Below are 25,184 nucleotides of genomic sequence, written 5' to 3' on the forward strand. Positions count from 1 at the left end.
TCAGGTTACAGACTCCGCTAACCCAGAAATAGTACCTCGGGTTGAGAACTTTGCTTCAGGATGAGAACAGAAATCGTGCTCCAGCGGCACGGATGCAGCAGCAGGAGGCCCCATTAGCTAAAGTGGTGCTTCAGGTTAAGAACAGTTTCAGGTTAAGAACAGACCTCCACAACGAATTAAATACTTAACCCAAGGTACCACTGTATTGCTTTGAAGTCACTTCAGCACCAGATTGGGAGGGGGGGTTTGCTCCCTAACTGCCCAACCCTGTATTTTGCCAGAACAAAGATGGCAGCCCTAGTGTATGCGTGAATTTTTAACAATACAAGTGGGACTGCACAAAAATGTTGCAATGAGATCTCCCTGTTTGAGATTCCAGCCACTCTGTTCTATCCCCTTCCCTCCCATCCACTTTTCTGCTTCATCAGAGAGACCGAGACAAAGAAGAAGCAGAAAAGATTAAGAACCTTTGTCCTATTTCCCGCCACCGGAAGTAGGGGATATGACATCAAACAGTCCTGTCTTCTCTAAAAACACAGGAACTCTCTGAGCCTTAACCCCTTCATATGCTTATTTAGTAAACGTCATTGCCATTTTGGAGGCAGATTTCCCCACAAACCCTTTGCTCTGCCAAAACATCAGGAAAAACTTTCTGACAGTAAGAGCTGTTTGACAGTGGAATGGTCTTCCTTGGGAAGTTGTGGACGCTCCTTCCTTGAAGGTTTTCAAGCAGAGGTTAGATGACCATCTGTCATGGATGCTTTAGATGAGATTCCTGCATTGCAGGGGGTGGACTAGATGACTCTTGGGTCCCTTCAACTCTACAATTCTATGAACCACTGAGTGCACAATCCTCATTGGGCTGTTTGTAGGGGAGATTCCCATGGTACTTCTGTAAGTCATGGGCTCCCCCCCCCACCATGACTGCCAATGACTCCCTCTTGAGAATGGGCGACACCATTTTGGTTACCTAAGAGGCAACACCTATCCATTCAACAACCAATCCATCAACAACCTATCCATCAACCTATCAACAACCTATTCAAACAACCTATCCATTCTGAAGGAAATCAGCCCTGAGTGCTTACTGGAAGGACAGATCATGAAGCTGAGGCTCCAGTACTTGGGCCACCTCATGAGAAGGGATGACTCCCTGGAAAAGCCCCTGGTGCTGGGAAAGATGGAGGGCACAAAGAGAAGGGGACAACAGAGGACGAGATGGTTGGACAGTGTTCTCGAAGCTACAAACATGAGTTTGACCAAACTGCGGGAGGCAGTGGAAGACAGGAGTGCCTGGCATGCTCTGGTCCATGGGGTCACGAAGAGCCGGACATGACTAAATGACTAAACAACAAAGAGGCAACACTCACAGCCTAGCATCAAAAATTGATGGAATGATTATAGTAGCAGCTACTTTGAAGTAAGCCCCACTGAGTTCACTATGACTTACTTCCAGGAGTAGTTTTCAATTTACTGTATTCACTTTACTGCCCAGTTTGTACAACTGGTGAGATAAGGATTGAGCAAAAGCAGCTAAGAGACTTTCTCCTTTAAGGGGTAAATGGGGAGTCGTGACTTAGCAAGAGGCTAAAGGACATCATCCATCAACTATTGCAATAGAATTTAGACTGATGTGAGTTGGAATCCAGCAAAATCTGGAAGATCTCATGTTCCCCTTTCCCTTGCTGTAGGTACCGGCTTGCTTATTATTTTCCAAGGGTCCACACTTGAAAAGACAACAGAAGCCAATTAGAAATCTTCAGCAAGTTTATTGGGTCCGTTTATTAAAAATTTACATATAAAAAAGATTGTTTAAAAATAAGACTACCCTGCCCTGCTTTTCAGAAAGAAAGATATATATATATACACACACACATATTTATATATATAACTTTTAAAAAAACCAAACCTGTTTCTTTTTTTTTTTTAAAAGAGGAGGGAAAACAACAAATTCTCCATCAATACTGTCAAAGTCAAGTTGTGGGGTGGGAGCAGAGTATTCCAATCAGAGATGCCCCAGTTTGGTGGGGGGGGGGGTTGGAGCATCTTATTCTAACTTACATATTTTAAAATAATATTTCCTTTTTTTTTTTTTTGAAAAGCAGGTATTCGTGTGCAACTGAAGCAGAAAGCTGTAGACAAAGGAGCTGCTGGGGCTGCTTTTCACAGTGGAGGATAACAAGGGAGAAAACAGCACAGTCTTCAGCTTGAAAATGTGAGAAGCTGCCAATGTCTCTCCCTCCATAAGCAAGCCTTTTTTAAAAAATAAAAATGAAATTTAGCAAGGAAGGGGATTTCTTTTTTCAACCAGGCATGTTGCTGTCCGGGGCCCTTGAGTGCTCCGCAAAGCCCCAGGAAAGACTTCATTGGCTGCCAACTAACCCTGGTCGCTCTTGAAGATAATGTCTGCCTCACTTCCTGCGTCTTCTCTGAACCATCCACCTGTTGCGGCTCAACCTGTTTCGACAAATGGCTCAGCCCAACCATCCATTTCAAGCCAAGGGAGGGAAAGTGTTCCAACATAGGGTTTCTTTGTTTTTTTAAAAAAAGTTTTTTTTTTGTTTTTTTTAATCTAGGCAAGTAGGGAGCAGTTTCAGCTTCCCCCTCAGGCTCGTGGTATATGAAAACCAACAACCATTTACAACAGGAACGCCAACGATGAGTTAACTGGATGTGTCTGCGCCCATAAGGTGAGGTGTCTCTCAGCCCCCATCATTTTCTGCCAACCTGGTTTTCCAGCTGGTCAATTCTGGCAGTCATCTGAGCAAGTGGTTGCATTAAGGAAACCAGCACATGCAAGATTGCGAGAACAGTCATTCACAACTTAAGGCAGGGGCAACTAACCCCCCAGTTTGGTGCTGGAGGGATGCGGGTGGTGCTGTGGGTTAAACCACAGAGCCTAGGGCTTGCCGATCAGAAGGTTGGCGGTTCGAATCCCTGATACGGGGTGAGCTCCCGTTGTTTGGTCCCTGCTCCTGCCCACCTAGCAGTTTGAAAGCATGCCAATGCAAGTAGATAAATAGGTACCGCTCCGGCGGGAAGGTAAATGGCGTTTCCGTGCGCTGCTCTGGTTTGCCAGAAGCAGCTTAGTCATGCTGGCCACATGACCCGGAAGCTGTATGCCGGCTCCCTCGGCCAATAAAGCGAGATGAGCGCCGCAACCCCAGAGTCGGTCACGACTGGACCTAATGGTCAGGGGTCACTTTACTTTACCTTACACACACACACACACATAAACACACACACACCCCAATTCTTTTCTGTCTCCCAATTATTATTTATTTATTTGCTGGCTGCATTTCTACCTGACCTTTTTCTCCAAGGAAGGAACTCAAGTTGAGTTACTGTCAGGGGCTGGACTGATGAGGAATGGTGGGGACCACCCCACCCCCTTCTCCTGAACCTCCCCGAGAACAGGAGGATAGTATAGATTTAGAACAGTGGTTTGCAGAAGGACATAGTTCAGAGTCTGCAGAGGCAGAAGCTGGGAAATACTGGAAGAGGAACAGCAGGAAGAAGAAGAACCAGGGGAGAGACAGATGACAGTGTCCTTGGAAATCATTCCTGACCCCCCCTCCCAGGACTAGGTGTGCATTGCGGGTAGTAGAACAGAGAGCTCAGAGGCAGAAAGCTCAGATTAACTGATGCAGGGGTGACGTAGAATAGGAAAGACGTAGGAGGGTGGAACTTTACTTGGAGCAATGCGATTATTTAGGGAAGACTACATTCCTTCGTCACTCTCTGTGAATTATTGAATAAATTGCTTGGTTAGAACTTTTATCGTTTCTCTGCTTCTTGGCTGCCACTGTGGGAGGGATCTGATTCCTCGAAGCCTGACACTTACATGGTTCTCTCACCCTCCCCATTTAATCCCCACAACCTCCCTGTGAGGCAGGTTAGGCTGAAAGGCAGCAAGCCTGAACCTAAGTCACCCAGTGAGCTTCATGGCCAAGTGGGGATTTGAACCCTGGTTAGACACAATGCACTGATGGGGATGCAAATCCACCCTTCTCTCTGGGTAATCAGATAATTATATGATGAATGGAGGGGCACAACACACCTCCCCTCCCTTTCTCAGCTCAGCTAAAGAATGAGGACTGTGTGCCTGTGTACATGTGCCTGTCTGAGTGCGCACGCATGCGTGTGAAAGTGTGCCCATGAGTGTGGCATGGCCACACCCACCACTGATATGTAAACCCTGCTGGGTTGGCCAAGGGTAAATGTTCACCCTGCAGGGGCTTTTTCCCTTCATAGTGGAGTCTTTGCAGTTTTAGGCAGCTGGCTTTGGGATGAAACACTGAAGACAATTCAAAATCTCATTAGGATAGTGTGCAGAAATGCATTACCTTGCGGAAAACTGCTTGCAAAAAAAGGTGTCTATATTGGAAGAAATTCACACAGAAATGCTGGCAAATTTTCATGCCTTTTTTTTTAAAGAATCCACAAAACGATGCAAAAATGTGGGGACCTGAATTTAAGGTTATAAAAATGAGAAAACTGAAAGTAACAGATTCACTCATCCCTAGTTCCACCCCAAGAGCATGATTTTAGCCTAACATCATCAGAATGAGTGACAATGACTTGCATAGGCTATCGAGTAAGCTTCATTGCTGAATGGGGCTTTGGGCTTGGCTGTCCTCACACCCAAACTCATCCATTCTAGCCGCTGGACCACATTCCCACCCCTGAAGTTATTGCTTGTCACAAAGGTGGCATCAAGAGCACTGAACTTCAGCAGACACTTTGCACATGAGTTCTGTTGCGCCTGGTGAGCACTTCCCCAAGACTCTGCCCTTTTAGGTACAATTTGCCCTCTGAAACCCTGGAGAATGGGATGCTTAAAATGAGAATCTAAATCCTTCCAAGAAAGGGGGGAAAAGGCAACATAACAAATGTTCCTGCCCGCTTTCACTTTTCGTGAAGGTTATACCAAAAAGGATATTTTTATCAGTGAGGTCTTCCAGGATTGCAAGACTGTTTGTCTGGAACTGTACCAGGGCCTCACATTCACAAGGGTTGCGGAATTCAGTTTCTCCCTTGCCTTCCTCTGAAATAACATAAAATATATTAGAAACATATTCAGATCAGCACCATCGACACTTTATAGTACCAGAGGCCCCTGAAAACCTTCTTTGATCAGATCTGATCATCACCTTGCCACTGACTTCTACACAATGTCTGGGCGAAGTTGGTTAACTGAAGGCAACCAAAATGTGAAATGCAGTTAGATTTCTGTGAAAAAAAGAAATTGTCCAAGGGAGTTGGGGGAACAATTCTCAAATTGCCACTGGCTCCTGTTGTGACCTTAATTGACATACTGCATAAGATATATGCAATACTCTAACTTTCTGATAGGGAAAAGCCTTAATAATAAATAATAATAATAATAATAATAATAATAATTTATTATTTATACCCCGCCCATCTGGCTGGGCCTCCCCAGCCACTCTGGGCGGCTTCCAAAAGAATATTAAAATACTATGATACATCAAACATTAAAAGCATCCCTAAACAGGGCTGCCTTCAGATGTCTTCTAAAAGTCTGGTAGTTGTTGTTCTCTTTGACATCTGGTGGGAGGGCGTTCCACAGGGAGGGCGCCACTACCGAGAAGGCCCTCTGCCTGGTTCCCTGTAACTTGGCTTCTCGCAGTGAGGGAACCGCTAGAAGGCCCTCGGTGCTGGACCTCAGTGTCCGGGTAGAATGATGGGGGTGGAGACGCTCCTTCAGGTATACTGGACCGAGGCCGTTTAGGGCTTTAAAGGTCAGCACCAACACTTTGAATTGTACTCGGAAACGTACTGGGAGCCAATGTAGGTCTTTCAAGACCGGTGTTATATGGTCTCGGCGGCCGCTCCCTGTCACCAGTCTGGCTGCTGCGTTCTGGATTAGTTGTAGTTTCCGGGTCACCTTCAAAGGTAGCCCCACGTAGAGTGCATTGCAGTAGTCCAAGCGGGAGATAACCAGAGCATGCACCACTCTGGTGAGGCAGTCCACAGGCAGATAGGGTCTCAGCCTGCGTACCAGATGGAGCTGGTACACAGCTGCCCTGGACACGGATTTAACCTGTGCCTCCATGGACAGCTGTGAGTCCAAAATGACTCCCAGGCTGCGCACCTGGTCCTTCAGGGGCACAGTTACCCCATTCAGGACCAGGGAGTCCTCCACACCTGCCCGCATCCTGTCCCCCAGAAACAGTACTTCTGTCTTGTCAGGATTCAATCTCAATCTGTTAGCCGCCATCCATCCTCCAACCGCCTCCAGACACTCACACAGGACCGTCACCGCCTTCACTGGTTCTGATTTGAAAGAGAGGTAGAGCTGGGTATCATCCGCATACTGATGAACACCCAGCCCAAACCCCCTGATGATCTCTCCCAGCGGCTGCATGTAGATGTTGAAAAGCATGGGGGAGAGGACAGAACCCTGAGGCACCCCACAAGTGAGCGGCCAGGGGTCTGAACACTCATCCCCCACCACCACTTTCTGAACACGGCCCAGGAGGAAGGAGCGGAACCACTGTATGACAGTGCCCCCAGCTCCCAGCCCCTCAAGACGGTCCAGAAGGATGTTATGGTCGATGGTATCAAACACCGCTGAGAGATCCAGCAGAACTAGGAAACAGCTCTCACCTTTGTCCCTAGCCCGCCGGAGATCATCAACCAGTGCGACCAAGGCAGTTTCAGTCCCATGATGAGGCCTGAATCCCGACTGGAAGGGATCCAAATGGTCCGCTATTATTATTATTATTATTATTATTATTATTATTATTATTATTATTGAAAGTCTACCCCTTACCATCTCCAAGTCTCTGTGCTATGAGGCTTATTCACACATGCACTGAACAGATATACAAGCTGCCTCTGCAGGTGTAGAATTGTTAATGTGACCAAGTGTGTGCTTGTTGATTTGTACAGCTCAATTGTTGTGCACATGGCCACACCTGTGGATTCCACACCTGTGGAGCACCACAAGTGAAGAACTGTACCACAGCTCAACTACCAGACCTGTTCACATGATACAAACTGAACACAGGTTCAGGCTGTCTCTACACAGCTTCCCCCTTTCTTTTAGGGGGATACTAAATTTAGCATTAAATGACCTGGAAAGTGATGTAATGTGAGGCGGGTCACAGGATCGTGTGCAGAATGAGCCATTTGCTCCCAGGATTTACTGGAACACGGCATTCAAATATCTGATGGTAGAAGCATAGTGGTAAAGGTTGTTGCCCAGATTCCGCCATCGCTTACCAGGACAGATGTTGACTTTGAGATTGTCGACAATGTTCGTCATGGTGTTGAAATCTGCGGAGTACGAGAAGTGCTGATCTACTGGCTCAGAAGCAATCACTCTCAGTTCCTCTTCAACAGCTTTGCCAACTCCAACCGCAAACATGGTAATTCCTGCAGAACCAGCAACATGTATAGGATACAAGGGTTTCAGTTTTTGGGAACTCAGGCAATTTGTTTGAATCTCAGTAGCCAGTGCTATGGGATGCCATTCATACACTGTGCATGAAGACAGAACCAATCGTTTCTGAGAGAGGGAGGAGTTCTAGAGCTGGGGTACCACCACCAAGAAGGCTCTTCTTTGCATAGCAAGCCTAGGCTGATGATACAGCCAGAGAGCCTTCCTGGCCAGTCTTCATAGTTCGTCAGGTCTACATGGAAGTAGGTCTCTCGGATATTAGTAGTCACTATTATTATCACTATAATTTGTGGATTTCTATACTGCTTAATGCCAAACTAGGCTTCTACACAGTTTAGAAGTACAGAAACCAAAGGCACAAACATTAAAACACAAAGATCCATAATTAAAATACACAATAAAACAATCCCATTAAAATATGAACATCCATCACTGAAATATGCAATAAAACAATTCCATTAAAGCAACACAGCAATTAAAGCAGGAGACTCAGGCCAAGAGACCAAGGGGATGACTGGGCAATGAGGTGCATCATCGATAGCTGGTGGAAAGCCAATACAGATGAGGCCTCTCTTGTTTCCATAGGACATGTGTTCTGTAACACCAGTGCTACCAGTAAACAAGCCTGCCTCTGCATCACCACAAGCTGGTCATAATTAAGATGGGGCAAATAATAACCCCCTTCCCCTTCTTCTCCCAGAGTAGTTTTAACCTCAGGTCTTGTGCCAACCACAGAGCGCTCTTCCAAAACTTCAGCCCACAACATGAGGGAAGGGTTCATTACAGAAAACAACTGAAGTGGGAGAGAATCATGGGAGTTCTATGAGACTGGGTCAATAGTGGAGTCCAGATTAGGAGCCCTTGAGGTCCCAGGATACAAAATGGCTGGTCCCTGTCATGTAGGCAATGAAATGGAATATCATGCAAGAAGAGAGAGTTATAGACAGGAGAACACAGGATTAAATAATACTGTGTGTTCAATTTTATCTGCCCTGCTCTGTCCCATCATGTTTGTGCTCTTATCCACCTATGGGAAAAGAACAAGGCTTGAAAAGCTGGAACCAGATGACTGAAAAACAGAAAAAGACACAACTTTCAATGAGAAGTAAGCTGCAGCTTCCAGGCATAACATTGGCAAAGGATGAAAACTTCTTTTTCCTCCATTTCTTGTTCTGGGTTTAAGCTGCCTGTCCTCTTCTGGGCAGGGATAAGAAAGGCCACTGTACCTTCCCTTTTCCTCATCTCTTGGGAGTTCAGCAACTGACTAGAAAGCAGCATAACCGCCTCACTTTTTCTAGGCCCTGTAATTTGACACTCCTCTCCATTTTCCTTTTGGCAATAACAGGAGGAAACGAGAGAATTCGCTAATTAGCCACAAATTCCTGACACTGCCCAGAAACACAGAGGCAGAACAAACTGGCTGGAATGCTCCAGCAAACCTCTGGCCAGCCTGGTGCCAAGAGCAAAGGCGTTATTTGGCTCAAACCTTTAGAATGCAGGCATTGCCATCCCAGACAGTCTGCCTACACAGTGGCTCAGCCCCTGTCTGCACTGCAGCTTTCAAACCGGTTTAAAATAAATAAGCATTCCCTCTCCCCCTGAGATCCTGAGAACTGTAGTTCTGTGATGAAGGGGTCTCTAACAGAATCCTCAGCAAGCCCAACTGGCTACAATTCCCATCATCCTTTCAGGGAAACCATGGCAGCTCATGAAAGAAACCGATTAGAATTTGTAAGTGCTGGAAGGAGAAAGAAGAAAGCATCTCTTGGTGGTACAGCATGTCTGCATGCAGAAACTCCAGGTTCAATCCCTAGCACACGAGTCAGGAATCTTTTCTTGCCAACTGGATGGATCCCACACTCCTCTACTCTTGATGGACCATATTGCCACATGGGAGAGGGGCTGCCCATCTTTCAATCACCGGACTTCACAAGGACATCAGGTGACAACTTCTAAGGGGCTAGCTGGGGGGGAAATATTATCTCCAGCTGCTTCAAAATTTCCAGAAACCTTACATCTCTCCTGGCAGTGGCTTTCCAGGGTTCCTTTCAGACAGCCCTATCTGGAGATAATGGAGACCTGGGACCTTCTGCATGCAAAGCATGTGTCCTACCACTGAGACACAGCAGCAATTCATAGTCCAACCTCTATGGTCAGAACATACCTAGGGAAAAGAGTTGTACGGCAAAATGCGTACAGTTAGAGATCAAGTGCTTTAACTGATTGAAGAAATTCAGAAGCAACCTCCTTTCAGCTCCTCACCCATGAATAAAAGCTCCGCAATACCTATAGACAGATCCCAGTTACACATCCCTGTTGCACCCTCACCTGACTCCTTTGCTCTTCTTGCCCACTCGGAGATGTCGTCTTGAGAACGGCCGTCCGTGAAGACCAGGCCTACTCTGGGCACATTCTGGGAAAGGGGCCGGGCCCCTTCTGCCTCTGAGAAGCTGTGCTCCAGCATGTGCTTGAGGGCCAGGCCTGTCATGGTGCCCTTCTCCATGTACTGCACCCTCTGCACCGCTTTCTTGACATCAGCCACTGTCGTGTACTTGTTGAGAGGGAACTCCGTGCGCACACGGCTTGAGTACTGGACCAGCCCCACGCGCGTGCCATGAGGGGACACGTCCAGGAAGTCCACAATCTGGTTCACAAACTGCTTCACCAGCTCGAAGTTCTGAGGCCGGACGCTCTTGGAGCCATCGATCACCAGCACCAAGTCGATGTGCCCAGCTTTGCACTCTATAGCCCAAGGAGAAAAGGGGAGGCGAACGGAGATGAGCGTTAGCCTTGTCTTCTGAAATAGCAGCAAAGTGAGATATATGATGGATATTGGGCCATCACCCTCAAGTGGCTGAAAAGTCCAGACTGGGCACCTCCAAGCTGTGAGGATCCCAGCTTCACACAGTTGGAGAATTCACTCACAATCCTTTTGCTACACTTTACAAGACCTTTGGAAACCCAATCCCAGTACTGTTTCTAGACAACTAAAATGTACCTCACACATACATGATTTTCAGTAGGCAATCTCTTGTGCCTTGCCTCTTGCATTACCAGCGTACTGGTTCCTCAGCAAATCACACAGACAAACTGTGGGTCAACAGTGCCCTCTTGCTACCAACTGACACCACAGCCTAATTAGGACAAGCAAATCCCTCTGTAAGATTGGGTTACAACCTGACATCCCGGATATTGTTATTATAATTATTACTCCTTTTAAAGTTACTTTTAACAACATCATTCAAAAAACTTGAAAATGAACATAAGCAAATTTCATACAAATACAATACTGTTCCTCTCTACATTTTATCCAATGTTTTTCAGTAAGAGATTATGGTAAGCACAACTTTAGAAAGTTAAAGCCAACCTGAGGTTCCGGAAGGTAGTAGTTCTCTTGGCAGAATTGTATGAAAGGAGACCAGCTCCCCCAGAATTTGTTCCTATAATCATCAGGTACTCTTGCTCTTAGATAAGATGTTAATTTTGTCTTTATAGCAAAATGCTAAACTTTGATAAACCGCTCTTTCCAATGAGGGAGTACTATGTCTTTTCATCTTTGGGCAAATAATTTTTGTGCAGCTGTTAAAATATGAGAAGCAAGTACTATGTGTTCCTTCTATATAGGAAGTGGTATGTGTGTGTGTGTGTGTGTGTGTGTGTGTGTGAGAGAGAGAGAGAGAGAGAGAGAGAGAGAGAGAATACACAACAGTACCAATGCAAGAACTGGTGGTAGATCATGATTCAGAATTCTGCTTAGTATTTTAATGATCACACTATTCTGAACACCTCGTATTAACTTCTTTTATTTAATCTTTTGCTTCCTGTCACATATTTTTGAAAATAATACACAAACTCCTCTGTTGTAGCCTTAGATCCCACGATACAGGAGGCATTCTGTCTTCTCTGAGGCCACTGCCACCCAACTCGGCAAATCCAGTCTAATAACACACAGCAACTAATGCATCCCTCAGCTCCTCCTAACCAATCATGCATTTCTGCTATGTGCCAACTGGGACACATTTTTGTTGTATTTTTAAGAGCAGAAACAGTATCTCTGAATGTGTGTCCGTCTAAGAGATATCAGGAATAGTGATCAGTCAGGATCAAGACATCGCCACTTACCTGCCTGCCATCTATTTGAAATACTCTTTGTCATGTGAGATGTCAAGGCTAGGAATCTCTTTCAGGTATCAAAGAGGAGCCATGCATGAAGAACATTCCATAGCAACGAAAGCCTCTAATACTCACTGTTGCATGTCTTCTTGTCTGCCTGGAGCTGCTGACCCTCTGGGCAAAGACAGTGGTAAGAGCCTGCAGTGCTGACGCACTTAAATTCACACCCATGCTCTACACTATTGCAGAGGTCGCTGGCTGAAACACAAATCATGGGGATAATTTCATCTAGCTACGGAGTTCAGCATGTTGCACCAGGTGGAGAACCATTAGGACCATACGGTGAAGAAACTATAAACTATGTTTTCTGCTGCTCCAGAGGGGAGGACCCAAACCAACGGAATCAAATGACAAGAAAGGCAATTCCAACTACAGTAAATATTAGGATTTACTTTCTGACAGTAAAAGCTGTTCAAAAGGGGAACAGGCCAGCATGGAAAGTGGTTGACTCTCCTTCATTGGAGGTTTTTTTAACCGGCTGGATGGATTATTTGGTTGTAATTCCTCCATTGCTGGACTAAATAGCCCTTGTGGTCCCTTCCAATTCCACAATTCTATGGTTCTAAGAAAAATTAGAAAGGCAATATTGCCTTTGGTTATGTTTATCACCAGGATTCTCCAGCACTCTAAGGAACGTGTTTTATACTGAAGTCACAGCCCATAAATCCAGTGCATCACAGTCCCTTCCACCGACTCTATGGGTGTCTTCTTTTGAGACATCCCAACTCATTTTCAAAACAGTCATTTGGCAAACCTAGTAATGAATCATAGCCAGATGTTGCACTCTATGTTTTAGCTCACTTGTTTGCTTTTCTTTCTTGCCCCCCCCCCGCACCAATGCATATGGTGTTCTCCACCACAGCAACATAATGCAACACTTACCCTGGCATGACTTGCCATCAGCCTGCAGGGTGTAACCACCACGGCAGCGACAATAGTACCCGTTGAGGATATTCACACAATCATGCTGGCAGCTATGGTTGCCGAAGTTGCAAAAATTGATCACTGGAAGAAACAGAGGGGGGAGAATGCTTTCGAGGTGATCAGGACCCATTGCTCTTCCCTCCTGCAAAATGCCTCCATTCCTCCGAGATCCCAGTTCCCATTTAATAGCTACCAACCCACCCACCCCTTCCCTAATATGAATAATAATAATAATAATAATAATAATCATTTATTTATATCCTGCCCATCTGGCTGGGTTTCCCCAGCCACTCTGGGGGGCTTCCAATAAAAGATTAGAAATACATTAAAACATCAGTCATTAAAAACTTCCCTAAACAGGGCTGTACAGTATTATGGCATACAGAGGCAGAAAAGAGCAGCCAAAATTAACAGAGGGCTGGAGAAACTCCCCTATCAGGAACGACCACAATGTTGGTGACTAAGAGGTGACATGATCTATCATGATGGCAATATACTAGTTCCATTTTGCTGGGGGGGGGTCGACAGTGGGGAGAGTCCTGCTTGTGGGAACCCAATCAACCACTGTGCAAAAGAAGATCCAGATCTAGAGAGGTTTCTTATCTGATCCAGCAGGACTCTTCTGACACCCTTAGATGGAGATTACTCACTGCTACATGTCTTCTTGTCTTGGTTGAGCTGATAGCCTGTCCGGCAGCGGCAAGTGTAGGAGCTGAGAGAGCTGACGCATTGATGCTCACAGCCGTGTCTCCCATCAGCACAGGCATCGATGACTGCAGAGGTTTTAAAAAAAGGACACGTCATGGACTGGGCAAACAAAAGCCATAGGTAAGGCTTGTCCACTCTTGCATGCTTGGGCACTGGGAGTACCACCAGAGGATATCAGGTACCGCAATTCATGTTGACAAGAAGCTAGGGGGTAGGCAGATCTGTTGGTTTTGGCTTCTCATTTTTCCAGTTCAGTCTTACACATTTCCTCTTTGTTTTGCAATTCATTTATTTTTGAAGTCTTTGTGAAAATTCATCGGCATTTTTGTTAGGATTTCTCCTAATACAGTGGAACCTCGGGTTGTGGACGTGATCCATGACGGAGGCATGTCCACAACCTGCAGCATTCGCATCCTGAAGCACCACATCTGCACAGGTGCCAGTGCGATTTGGCCTTCTGCGCATGCACAAAGAGCGATTTAGCACTTCTGCACATGCGCGAGCGGCAAAACCCGGAAGTAACCCGTTCCACGGTCCGCAACCCGAAGACATGTAACCTGAAGCATCCATAACATGAGGTATGACTGTATATACACTTTCTTATGCAAATTTTGCCAAAAATATGCATTTCTGCAAAGCAATTTACCCAAATCCAATGCACATTCTTATGCTATTTCCCCTTATGCGTTTTTGTACACATTGCTTAGCCAGAAAGCTATATTGCAAAATCCAGAGAAGCGCAAACGTTGAAGGATGGTTGTGTTTTCATTTATACGTTGTTTTGGAAACTGCAGACTAGGTAGGTTCCTCCTTAAATGTTAACTGAATCCAATTTCTCTCCCATCCTTATAAGAGGTCACAGGCACAGGCACATTCTCACTTTCACAAAATTGTAGAGTGAGATTGGAACTCAAGTGTCATCAGGAATCTTTAACCTTTTCAGACTCAGGACCCACTTTTAACCAAAACATGAATTCGGGAAAACACTTCTCAGTCTTTTACCATATATTTGTATGTTGGTAGTGCTGCTGTTGCAACCCGCCTTGGATCAGACAGTGATCCATGAGGGTCCTGACCCACCAGCTGAAGTCCAGTGATCCAGCACCACAACCTGTAATGCAGTTATCACAGCTGTTTCTCTTATTTCTTTCCTGCACAAAATGATAAAGTGTCTGGAATCCAAGCCTTGTGAGGAACGGTTGAGGGAGTTGGGGATGTGTAGCCTGGAGAAGACTGGGAGTGGTATGATAGCCATCTTCAAATATCTTAAGGGCTGCTGCATGCAAAATAAGAGCAAGCTTGTTTTCTGCTGCTCCAGGGACACGATCCAGATCAATGGATTCAAGTTACAAGAAAGGAGGCTGCAACTAAACACGAGGAAGAACTTCTTGACAGTAAGAACTGTTCTACTGTCCACCTTACAAGGTGGTGCACTTTCCTTCATTGGAGGTTTTTAAACAGAGGTTGGATGGTCATCTGTCAAAGATTCTTTAGCTGTGATTCCAGTATTTCAGGAGGTTGGATTACATGATCCTTGGGATCCGCTCCACCTCTACAATTCTATTATCTATGTAGAATCTATTATCTACAGATCCATTTCTGAGTCTCCTTCCCACCCAGCACTGCTTGTTTTACAAGGGATTCTTACACAGAATAAACAGTGTCGGATAATGAACACCACATTTTGTCCATATCGGCACATGTTCAGCATGCATCCACATTATGCAGATGGTTCATTGTCGAACCTTATTACTCGTTGGCAGATCAGCAATGACATGGTTGCAAAATAAAATTCATCCAATGTGCAAGTTGCATTGTAATCTAGGCTTAGGAACGGGGAGAATTACTGTCCATCTCATCAGCCCTAATAACTGTCTGACTGAACGTACTGATCTTACTTACTGGAGCACGTCTTTCCATCAGCATTGAGCTTGTATCCTGGGTTACATTGACAATAGAAGGAGCCTGGGACACTGACACAAGTGTGCTGGCAGCCATGATCCAGTTCTGTACACATATCAACACCTGGAAGATGCAAGATGGCACAAGGTAAATAAGGGTTCGCCCACTTATATTACACATGAGAACGGATATACCAGGGTGAAGACAGTGTAATGTTCTTAGTTAGTGGGGCCAATTTGGAAGTTTGGAAGCATATCTCTCTCCGGACTAAACACTGCATTGTGGGTGAGGGATGGTATTACAGGCTGGTAGCAGAAGCTGGCTGTGCACAACACTGATTGGCTGGTGCCAGTGACGCAACCAGTTTTGTCTCTTGCTCCCTTGTACATGCAGCAATCCCCAGAGCATTATGTACACTTACAACATGTTTTAAGAACTTAATAAGAAAATGGATGAAGGGATAAACTCTCACATTTTCTTTAAATTCACATTTATAAATGGGGCAGGCAGATTGTCCAAAACTCACAGAGAGCGGCCAAGACTGATGGACAAACCAGCATTTGATTAACTGTGAATCAATTCACGGGCTCACATCCACCCCATCTCCACCTCCATTACAGGTTGCAGGCAACACAAGAAGCAAGAATGCATGAACAACGCTTGAGCTATCTTCTATCCTGGTAACCTCGAAGGGGGGACATGCCACCTTTCCCCTCATGTTCTGATCTCTCACTGAATCGCTTTTGAATGTCAACAATGGCCACGGGAGGTGGCTTGACCGCCCTGCCACTGCCGCCATCACTCACCGCACAGCTTGTCCTGGAATTGCTTGCCAAACTGTTGGATGAGGTCAAAGGACTCCACCAAGAACACATGCTCCTCCAGTGGGGGAGAAGCCATGGCCCGGAGGGAGTTCATGTCTGCCCGCTGCACGCCCACGGCATAGATTTCAATGCCGGCGGCTCGTGCCTGAGCTGCCACATCCGTCACACGGTCCTGGGGCCGCCCGTCAGTGACGATCACTGCCACACGAGGGATCTTCTTGTGCAGCGGCCGTGCCCCCTCCTGGGTGGTAAAGGCCACGTTCATGGCATACTGGATTGCCAGCCCCGTCATGGTGCCTTGAGCCAAGGGGACAATGGCGTTGATGGCCTTCTCCATGTCCGCCCGGGTGAAGAAGGACTTGAGGGAGAAGACGTTCTGGACCTGGCTGGAATACTGGATCACCCCTACCCGGGTGGCGTTGGGCCCTATATCCAGGTTGTGAATGATGTCAATCATGAAGCGCCGCATGGTCTCGAACTCAAAGGGGCGGACGCTGCGTGAGCTGTCAATCACAAAGACAATGTCCAGGGGGCCAGTCTTACACTTTGTTGTCCCTGGAGGAGGGAAATAAGAGAGATCTCATTTCACAAATTTCTCTACCAAGGTGGGGAAAACTTCTGGCCCTCCAAGTATTTGCTGGACTCCAGCTCCCATCATCCCTGACTATTGGCCATGCTGGCTGAGACTGATGGGAGCAACATTTACTATTTAGTTATCACATTTGTATGCCACCTTCTTCCTCTAAGGAGCTCTGGGTGGAGTACATGGTTTGCCCCCTCCTCATTTAATCCCCACAAAAACCCTGTGAGGAAGGTTAGGCTAAGGGGCAGTGACTGGCCCAAGGGCACCCAGAGAGCTTCATGGTCTCCCATGTGTGCATGGTCCAGTGTAAATCCAACACTCATGCACTTTTATTACGTCAAGGACATGCTGCAGAATACCTCAAAAAACCCAGAAGTGATCATGTTCCTTTCGTGAGAATAAATTCACGGGCTACTCCTTGCTATGCTTAATACAGCTCTGATTCAATTGGTATCTGCTGTCTATATATCTTTTTGACTGGCAGCTTACCTAAGAGTTTCGGTCGGGCTTCCAATGCTGTAAAGGCAAGGAGGAGGAGAGGGGCAACGTATAGCAGCTTCATCATTCAGTTTCGAGACTGCAGAATCCCAGGAAGAAGTCTACAGGATTTTCTGGGGGGGGGGGGAGAGAACATCCAGTGAGATTCTGCAACGTTTCCTTCACTTTTTCTGCACTCTGTGCTGTTTTAGGCTGCAGTCCTTACCACGTCTACTCAGAAGTGAATCCTATGCAAGTCAATGGGGCTTGCTCCCAGGTAAGTGGGAGAATAAGGACTGCAGTCCAACTCTCAAATCAGAATTTTGAAGGTAAGCGTTCCAACTTGCTATGTGAAACAGCGAACTGGGCAAGTACAAACAAGAGCACAATCCTAAGGATGTTTTACTCAGAAGTAAGCCCCACGGAGTTCAGCAGGCCTTACTTCCTGGTGAGTGTGTGCTTAGGATTGAGACCACCACCATCATCTGCTTTTGATCTGTGCTGGGGAAAACAAGCAGACACAGATCCAGTGCCTGGATCCATTTTGGAACACAACGTAAGTCTCCACATCCTTTCAGCAACTTTGCAAATTTCAGCATGTTGAGCTCCAAGTTACTGAACAAAGTACTCTTAATGCAAGGGCATTTCACCACCACCACACCCCCCCACACACCAATTTTGTGGTTTAGTAGTATTGCTGCAGAAATACTGTGTTACAGTTCCACATCCATAAGGGCACTGTGAAACTGCAGTCTGCCTTTCAGACACAGAGCTGTCCTGGCAGCTGGACAAACCTTGTTTCAGCATATAAACCGGGAACAATTTATTGAGGACAGGCACTCTTTTCAGCCAAGCATCTTGCTTAGGCCTCTGAAGGGCAGAAGAAGACTGTGCAAAAAGGAAAAGCCCAACTGTCAGCCCTATACTCAAGATGCTGTTCTATGGAAGGAAGTTACCACCCTTGAGTATCAGAGCCAAACTGCACATAATGTTGGTCACGTATGTAGCTGTGCTCTTAAGTGTGGGGCTGTTGGTGTTTTGGCAAACAGCTAGCATGGGTTACCTGATCCCTAGCGTGGGGAGTACAGTGATTTAACCCATCCTTTGCACTCCCCTCCCTCAGCTAACATTGTGCGATGCCAGGCGGATATGACCCTGGCCAAAGCCATGCAGCTTGCATTTGGCACCAAATTTAAATGGCACTGGACACAAGCTGGGAGCACACTTTGCCTGCCCCACACCAGATGTCGTATTAACCCTGGCAGGCCTAATTTGGTCCCTGGGCTGGTAATCCTTCCCCATGCTGTAAATCAAGCCACAGAGCAACCCAAAGCAAGGAACAGGATCAGCACCAGACCCTTCCAAGAACAGGAACTTTCAGTGGGAAAAGAAGGGCTAGCAAGGGGAGCGATTTGAGACATACTGAGGTGAGGACAATGCAAGGATTGGCACCATGCCCAGCTTGGCATGAGTAGATAAGTTATCTGATCTGGAGCAGCAGAAAGCAAATAATGAGCAGAGCTCTGGAGATGAAATGTGACAGAGATAAAAGAGAAATTGGATGGCCCCAGCTCTTTGCTTTCACGGATACAACTCTACCGATTGTTAAGGTCATGCCCCTGGGCCCAGAATCACTCTCCCCACCAGAGAGGCATAGCTCTCCTGTGATCAAATTCAGGATAAGCTTCTAAGTATCTTGCTAGATGACCTTGGATGGTTTTCATGGAAGCATATTCAGGGTGCTGCTCTTAATGGACTCACAGACAGCAACCAAGCATTTCAGGCTCTTTAGGGGATAGAAACAGACAGATAGCCATTCTAAGGTTTGTGGGACCAAGAATGAGCTATGTGCCTGCATGTAGCAGCTGAATCCTACTAGACTTTACCTACCTAAATTGCAGAGTTGGGAAAAGTTCAGAAAAGGACAACCAAAGGATCAAGGGATGGACCTACTCTCCTATGACGAAAGGTTGTAGTGTTAACTACAGGTTAACTACAGGCATCTGGCCACCTTGAGAACAAAGTGCTGGAGTAGATGGACCATTGGCCTGATCCAGGAGGCTCTTCTTATGTTCTTATGTAACTGTTCCGCAGCATGGTGAACAAATTCATTTGGGTTGCTTTATTAGCTCTTCCTGCTAAATAAATTTACCAAAGAATTGTGCAACACAGCATTGTGCAATACTCACGAAACCACAATTCACATAGCAACGGTAGCTGCAGCTTGGGCGGGGGGGGGGGGGAGCATTGCATTTTCACCAGAAACAACTTTTGATATCTAAGAGCAGGGGGAAATGCAATTTTGCTACAACAGAAGCATCTGGAGAAATGACCCAGATTGTTCCCCACAGAAGCTGCTAATATTTAGGATAACTGTGAACTGTCCCCAAAAGACCCCCAAAGTTTAATGACATTATGGAAATAGTGGCTTTGGCCAAAAATCATGGCTGAAATTGCTTGCAAACCCATGAGGTTGGGAAACGGTTTTCCAGCTTTCTAATAAGAGGGATAAGCTTTGAATTCTATTAAAAAGGGGGGGAGGGAGAGAGATGTGGTGTTTTGATATATCCACCAGGGGCCACTGCAATGCAAAGCAGCTTAGCCTGCTGGTTTCCTTGCTGGCTCGAGGGAGGATTTGTGAATGGGGAAAGAAGAGTGACAACCTTGGCCAAAGGCAGTCAAAGGGAGCTTCTGCTTTTCCCCACGAGGAGATAGCTGGGAAGGGAAGGTTTAAAACACTCCTCCTGCTGCAATCTTGAAAACAATTGCACCCCCCTCCCCATGATGCATTACCATCAAAACAGTTATGGGCCCCAAATCCTGGAAGGCACCGCAGGTTGAGAGATGGGGTGAAACTAGCTATCCGTGCCACCCAAATGTTATTGTTGGCATCCGCCTGTCTCAGAAGGTAAACTGATGGGAATGAGCTGTGTATCAAGGGCAGAGGTGGAGCGGGGAGAGGGAACAAGAGAAAGGAGACAGCCCCTGTTCCTTTCCCTTCTGGAAAGGAAAATAAGAAAAGCAAACTTTCTTTGTATTTGCTTGGAAATGGGGGCGTAAGGTGGCTATCTGGCAGGCCTGGGCAACCTTCCGTGGATCTTAAACCAGGTCCCATCTGCACTATACATTTAAAGTACTATCATACCACTTTAAACAGTCATGGCTTCCCCCCAAAGAATCCTGGGACCGGTTGTTTTTTTAAGGGTGCTGAAGAGTTGTTAGGAGATACCTCCCCCCCGCCAATTCCCCTCAGTGAGCTACAATTTCCAGAGTGGTTTTACATTTACAATCAGTCCCTCTTTTCCCAGGGAACTCTTGTGAACTGTAGCTCCATGAGGGAAATAAGGGTCTCCTAACAACTCTCAAGAGGGACACGGGTGGCGCTGTGGGTTAAACCACAGAGCCTAGGACTTGCCGATCAGAAGGTCGGCGGTTCGAATCCCCGTGATGGGGTGAGCTCCCGTTGCTCTCTCCCAGCTCCTGCCAACCTAGCAGTTCAAAAGCACATCAAAGTGCAAGTAAATAAATAGGTACCGCTCCGGCGGGAAGGTAAACGGTGTTTCCGTGCGCTGCTCTGGTTCGCCAGAAGCGGCTTAGTCATGCTGGCCACATGACCCGGAAGCTGTACGCCGGCTCCCTCGGCCATTAAAGCGAGATGAGCGCCGCAACCCCAGAGTCAGCCACGATTGGACCTAATGGTCAGGGGTCCCTTTACCTTTACTTTTAACAACTCTCAGCGCCCTCAACAAACGAAGCTCCCAGGATCCTTTGGAGTGAAACAAATGCAATGAAGCTGTCCTCTGTGCACTTGCAATGGCTGTATGAACTGTACACGCCTCACTTTTAATTGCAGCTTTTAGATGGAAAACGCTGGAGCATTTCTCAAGAAACTGCAGAATTGTAGCCTACAGATTGTGGCTAACACCATGTCTTTACAGCTTCCAACACTAGTGATGGGAGCACACTGAAGCCAAAGTAAATAGTAATGTGTGCACAGCCTGAGAGAAACCAGAACTAACAAAAATTTGTCCATCCCTACACTAGTCACCTGAAAAGGGGGAGCGATCAATTCTTTAGACTGCAATCTAAACGTATTTACTGGGATATAAGCATCACTGAGCACAATGGTGCCTACTCCTGAGTAAATATACATAGATTTGCTCCGCTAATCTTTCTCAATGTTCAAATGCTGCCTGGTCACCAAGAGGTGAATTTTATCCTCCACAGGCAACTAGGCTATTAACTCCGAACAAGGCAGAACAGTGGCCCATTCTACAGCATTTTCCCCAGCATCCATAAAACAGCATTCAAAATTACCCTTCAAATGACCGCAAGCTAAACAAGATTTTGTTCACTGCTCCTAATCATTTTACACCTTGTCACTTCATGCCATTTCCTCATTTCTAAGAACTTGTATTGAGCACCTACAGTTAATCTAAAGGCTCTCTTTGTACGCATACAATATTCTCTCTTTGCACCAGAAAGCTTTCCTCCTTCATGCGTCTTCAAAGTTTGACATAAATTTGTCTCTGAGCCAAAAAGCAAACCCAAACACCTCCATTCATACAGCTGTCAGTTAAGAAAATTGGCAATTTTTCATTCATTAGGAACTGAATGCTCCCCAAGGGGATGCCAGGTGATCCCGGTTCCTTCTGAGCATCAAAAGATTCTAGTCAAATGGGGTTTAAAATGCAAATATATGCTAAGGAAAACATGCCAAAAAAGCAATTAAGGAAATCACATCTGAACTATTCTAACCAGTAAGACTTTACTCAGGCAAGCCATTTTTGAGGAGAAAAACTGCCTTTGCAAAAAAGAAGATTTTTTTGGAAGTCTTAAGGTCTCACAGACACAAAAAGAATCAGACAAGGTTGCTTACATACATGATCTGGCCCCCTATCCATTAGCGGATCCAGTGACATTTATCAGGACTCGAACTACAAGCAGGAAGACTAAAACAGACATTGACAAACCATGTTTACTTAAGAATAAGTCTTGTCGGCTAATTAAATACTTATGCTTAGAACTGCATTTTTATTCCTCTACGAATGAAGCTGCAATCCTAAACATCTTATCCCATTCTTCAATAGAGTTTACTTCTAAGTTAGTGTATACAATTGCAATCTTAACCCCACTTACCTGGGAGTAAGTATGTTTGTATTTAATAGGACTCATTTCTGAATGGACATAGTCAAGATTGTGCTATCTTAGGCTGTGATCCTAAACAACAGTAGGGCCCTATGCATGTCTGCTCAAAAGTAAGCCCCAGCAACTTATTATTGGGGCTTATTACCATGTAATTTTTTTGTAAGATTGCAACCTAAGTCCCTTTGAAATCAGTGTGTTGAGTAAGTCTCTATAGAACCAAGAAGTTCACAAAATATATTGTCCAGTAATCAAGAATACTCTAAGTCTACAGTGACTTCTATTATTTAGGTAAAGGACCCCTGACAGTTAAGTCTAGTCACAAACGACTCTGCGGTTGTGGTGCTCATCTTGCTTTACTGGCTGAGGGAGCCGACATTCGTCCGCAGACAGTTTTTCTGGCTCATGCTCTGGCGAAACCAGAGCAGTACACGGAAACGCCATTTACCTTCCTGCCGGAGCAGTACCTATTTCTCTACTTGCACTTTGACGTGCTTTCAAACTACTGGGTTGGCAGGAGCTGGGACCGAGCAACTGGAGCTCACCCTGTCGCGGGGATTCGAACCGCCGACCTTCCGATCGGCAAGCCCTAGGCTCAGTGGTTTAGACCACAGCACCACCCGATGAATGGTACAAATGATATATATTAAGTGCAAATCATTATATTTCCCCACCCCCCTTGGGGCCTCATTTACTAGCACCATCTATGCAGGAAAAGTCTCCCGTCTGTCTTTGATTCTACCTGTCTCTTTCCTTCCCCATATCTGATGCGACTGGTCATCAGGTGTAGTGCTTAGAGTGTTAAACTAGTACCAGAGGGGCCTGACTTGTTTGTAACTGGGGAGGGGGAGAACCAGGAACACCACTTGAGCTCCTTGGAAGAAAGGTGGGATGTAACATAATAATAAATTTTAAATGTATAATGTCACTTGACTCCACAGAACACGGCAAAAACCTCTCTCTTTCCTCTCTGCCCCTTCAGTTAAAAAACCCTGGAATATTACTCTAGTTCTGCCCTGAAGTCAGCAACTCTTAAACAGCTCCACCCACTAGACCTGCTGCCCTTCGTGCCTGGAATTTCCTCCCAGAATACCAACTTGGTGTCACAGCTTTTTTCTCTCTGTTCAAAGCCTTCCTCCAAGCTCCCCTCTTACATGAGGCCCTTTCTTCCTCCTTACTCCACATTTCTTTTCTATCCCTCTGTTATCTCTCCCCCTGCCCCAATCACCTAAATTCACACTCTTTGAGCCAGATTCTTGCTATGAGGAAAATAACGGCCCAACAGATCGTCTGGACTGTGTGGCGATGTTTCTAGGCATCCTTGTTCAAATTAACACATGTGGAAGTTTCCCCCGTTGCAAGCCACATCAAAGTACACCCACATCTGCTTTGTGTAAGTACCTCAGAGCTGAACATTTGTCTTCTGCGTTAAATCAACACGCAGGCAGGGAAGATCATTCTAGATTCCCCCATCACCACCATCTCTTGGAACATCTGCTGTGGAGAGCCTGGTTTACTCATGGAGGGACCCTGATTTTTCAGGATTCGATCTCGTGCAAAGACTCTACATAAGAAGAGCCTCCCTGCTGCAGTCACCCTCCATCTCAGAGGGCAAAGAGGGGGCAGTGATGAAGGGGGGACAGACCTAGCACAAGCCATATTGAGTCTTCCTCTCACCTATTGATTTAACCCTGTGGATGAACGTTTCAAAGAATCATAGAGTTCAAGGGGACTCTGAGGATCATCTAGTCCAACCCCCTGCAATGCAGGAATATGAATGAATGCAGGGGCAAAGGCATTGTTGGCATCCCCTGGAGAAAGTACCATGAAGGCAGCTGCTTGCACCTTGAAAGGAGTTGTGCCCAGCCTCCAGTGCCACCCTGGAATATTTATTTAATTTGCTGCCTTTCCCTCCAAGTAGGGCAGGGCAGTATGCATGGCTCTCTCCTCTTCTTATCCGCCCAACAACCCTGTGAGGTAGGTTAGGCAGAGAGGCAGGGAGTGGTGCAAGGTCCCCCTGCGAACTTCACAGCTGTGTGAGGATTTGAACCCAGGTCTCCCATTTCCTAGTCTGACACTCTAACCACTGGACTGTGCTGACTCACTGAACAGCAACAGGAGCAGGACTCTTATCCTGCTCCAATGCAAGTGGTGTGGGGCAGATATATGCCAATCCTCTTCAAGTCGTACAACTAAAGCTGTTCTCAGAGAGAAACCGCTGCTAAGCAGAGGAAGAGGGATATGAGGCTGAAGGTTAAAATCCCACTGAAATGTCACAAAATAGCAAGCAAGTTTTCAAATCCAGCAGAACTCTTTGTCAGACTGGATGTCAAGGAAAGCCAGGGACTGTAGGAACATGAGAAAAAGCTTCACTTCCTGTTGAAGCCATAATATCTCTGGATGAACAGCACCTTCACCTTCAATTACCCCTCTATCCCAGACACTCCAGGGATGGAGTGATGAGCCACAGAGCCAGTCAAAAAGTCATGTGGATTAGCTTAATTTTGGAATCACACATGGTGAGAGAAAACCTCAGCTTCTACAAAAGCCATTTGCACGGAACACTTTCTACTTTAAAAAAACCCTGCACTGTTTTTACCACTTCTTAAATTATTATTTCTCTCTCTCTCTTTCTCTCTCTGGCAATGCAGCAATAACCACAAAAATTGTTTTGGGCAGCTGTGCCATGCATAACATTTCTTGCATTCTACCATGTCCAAACCTTGCTTCAATGACAGGGTGGCAAGCAGCCTGATTCTGTCTGGGTCCAGGTCATTTCGAAAGCTCAGCTAGAGAAAGAAAAACTTGAGAAAAAGCGAGAAGTGAGATGTTTATTTTAAAAATGAGGAGAGAACCAATTTATTTTAACCAGAGAGGAATCACATGGTAATACTGCTGACCATCCCTACAGGATTATAGTAAGGATTACTGTGAATATATATGTGCGTGTGTGTAATGAAACTGAATACAGACAAGACAGAGGTGCTGTGTGTTGCAGGCTCTCAAGTGTGCAAAGTGAGTG

General features: G+C 46.0%; 2 protein-coding genes across 2 annotated transcripts in view; one reads left to right on the forward strand and one right to left on the reverse strand.

The window, feature by feature from the left end:
* RBPJL (recombination signal binding protein for immunoglobulin kappa J region like) overlaps nt 1–25,184 on the forward strand; it is a 91,611-nt gene that overhangs the window by 23,619 nt on the left and 42,808 nt on the right. The gene's annotated exons all lie outside the window — the stretch shown is intronic.
* MATN4 (matrilin 4) overlaps nt 1,750–25,184 on the reverse strand; it is a 40,818-nt gene continuing 17,383 nt past the window's right edge. The window contains exons 2-11 of the mRNA XM_081867727.1: nt 17,030–17,151; nt 15,940–16,512; nt 15,134–15,256; nt 13,174–13,296; nt 12,482–12,604; nt 11,675–11,797; nt 9,755–10,168; nt 7,249–7,401; nt 4,943–5,047; nt 1,750–2,768 (exon numbers count right to left, since the gene is read on the reverse strand). Coding sequence (XP_081723853.1) covers nt 2,713–2,768; nt 4,943–5,047; nt 7,249–7,401; nt 9,755–10,168; nt 11,675–11,797; nt 12,482–12,604; nt 13,174–13,296; nt 15,134–15,256; nt 15,940–16,512; nt 17,030–17,105 — 1,869 coding nt within the window. The 5' untranslated portion in view covers nt 17,106–17,151 and the 3' untranslated portion in view covers nt 1,750–2,712. The remainder of the gene's footprint in view (nt 2,769–4,942; nt 5,048–7,248; nt 7,402–9,754; nt 10,169–11,674; nt 11,798–12,481; nt 12,605–13,173; nt 13,297–15,133; nt 15,257–15,939; nt 16,513–17,029; nt 17,152–25,184) is intronic.

This window comes from Podarcis erhardii (assembly GCF_964252035.2).
Source record: "Podarcis erhardii genome assembly, chromosome: 6".
NCBI lineage: Eukaryota > Metazoa > Chordata > Lepidosauria > Squamata > Lacertidae > Podarcis > Podarcis erhardii.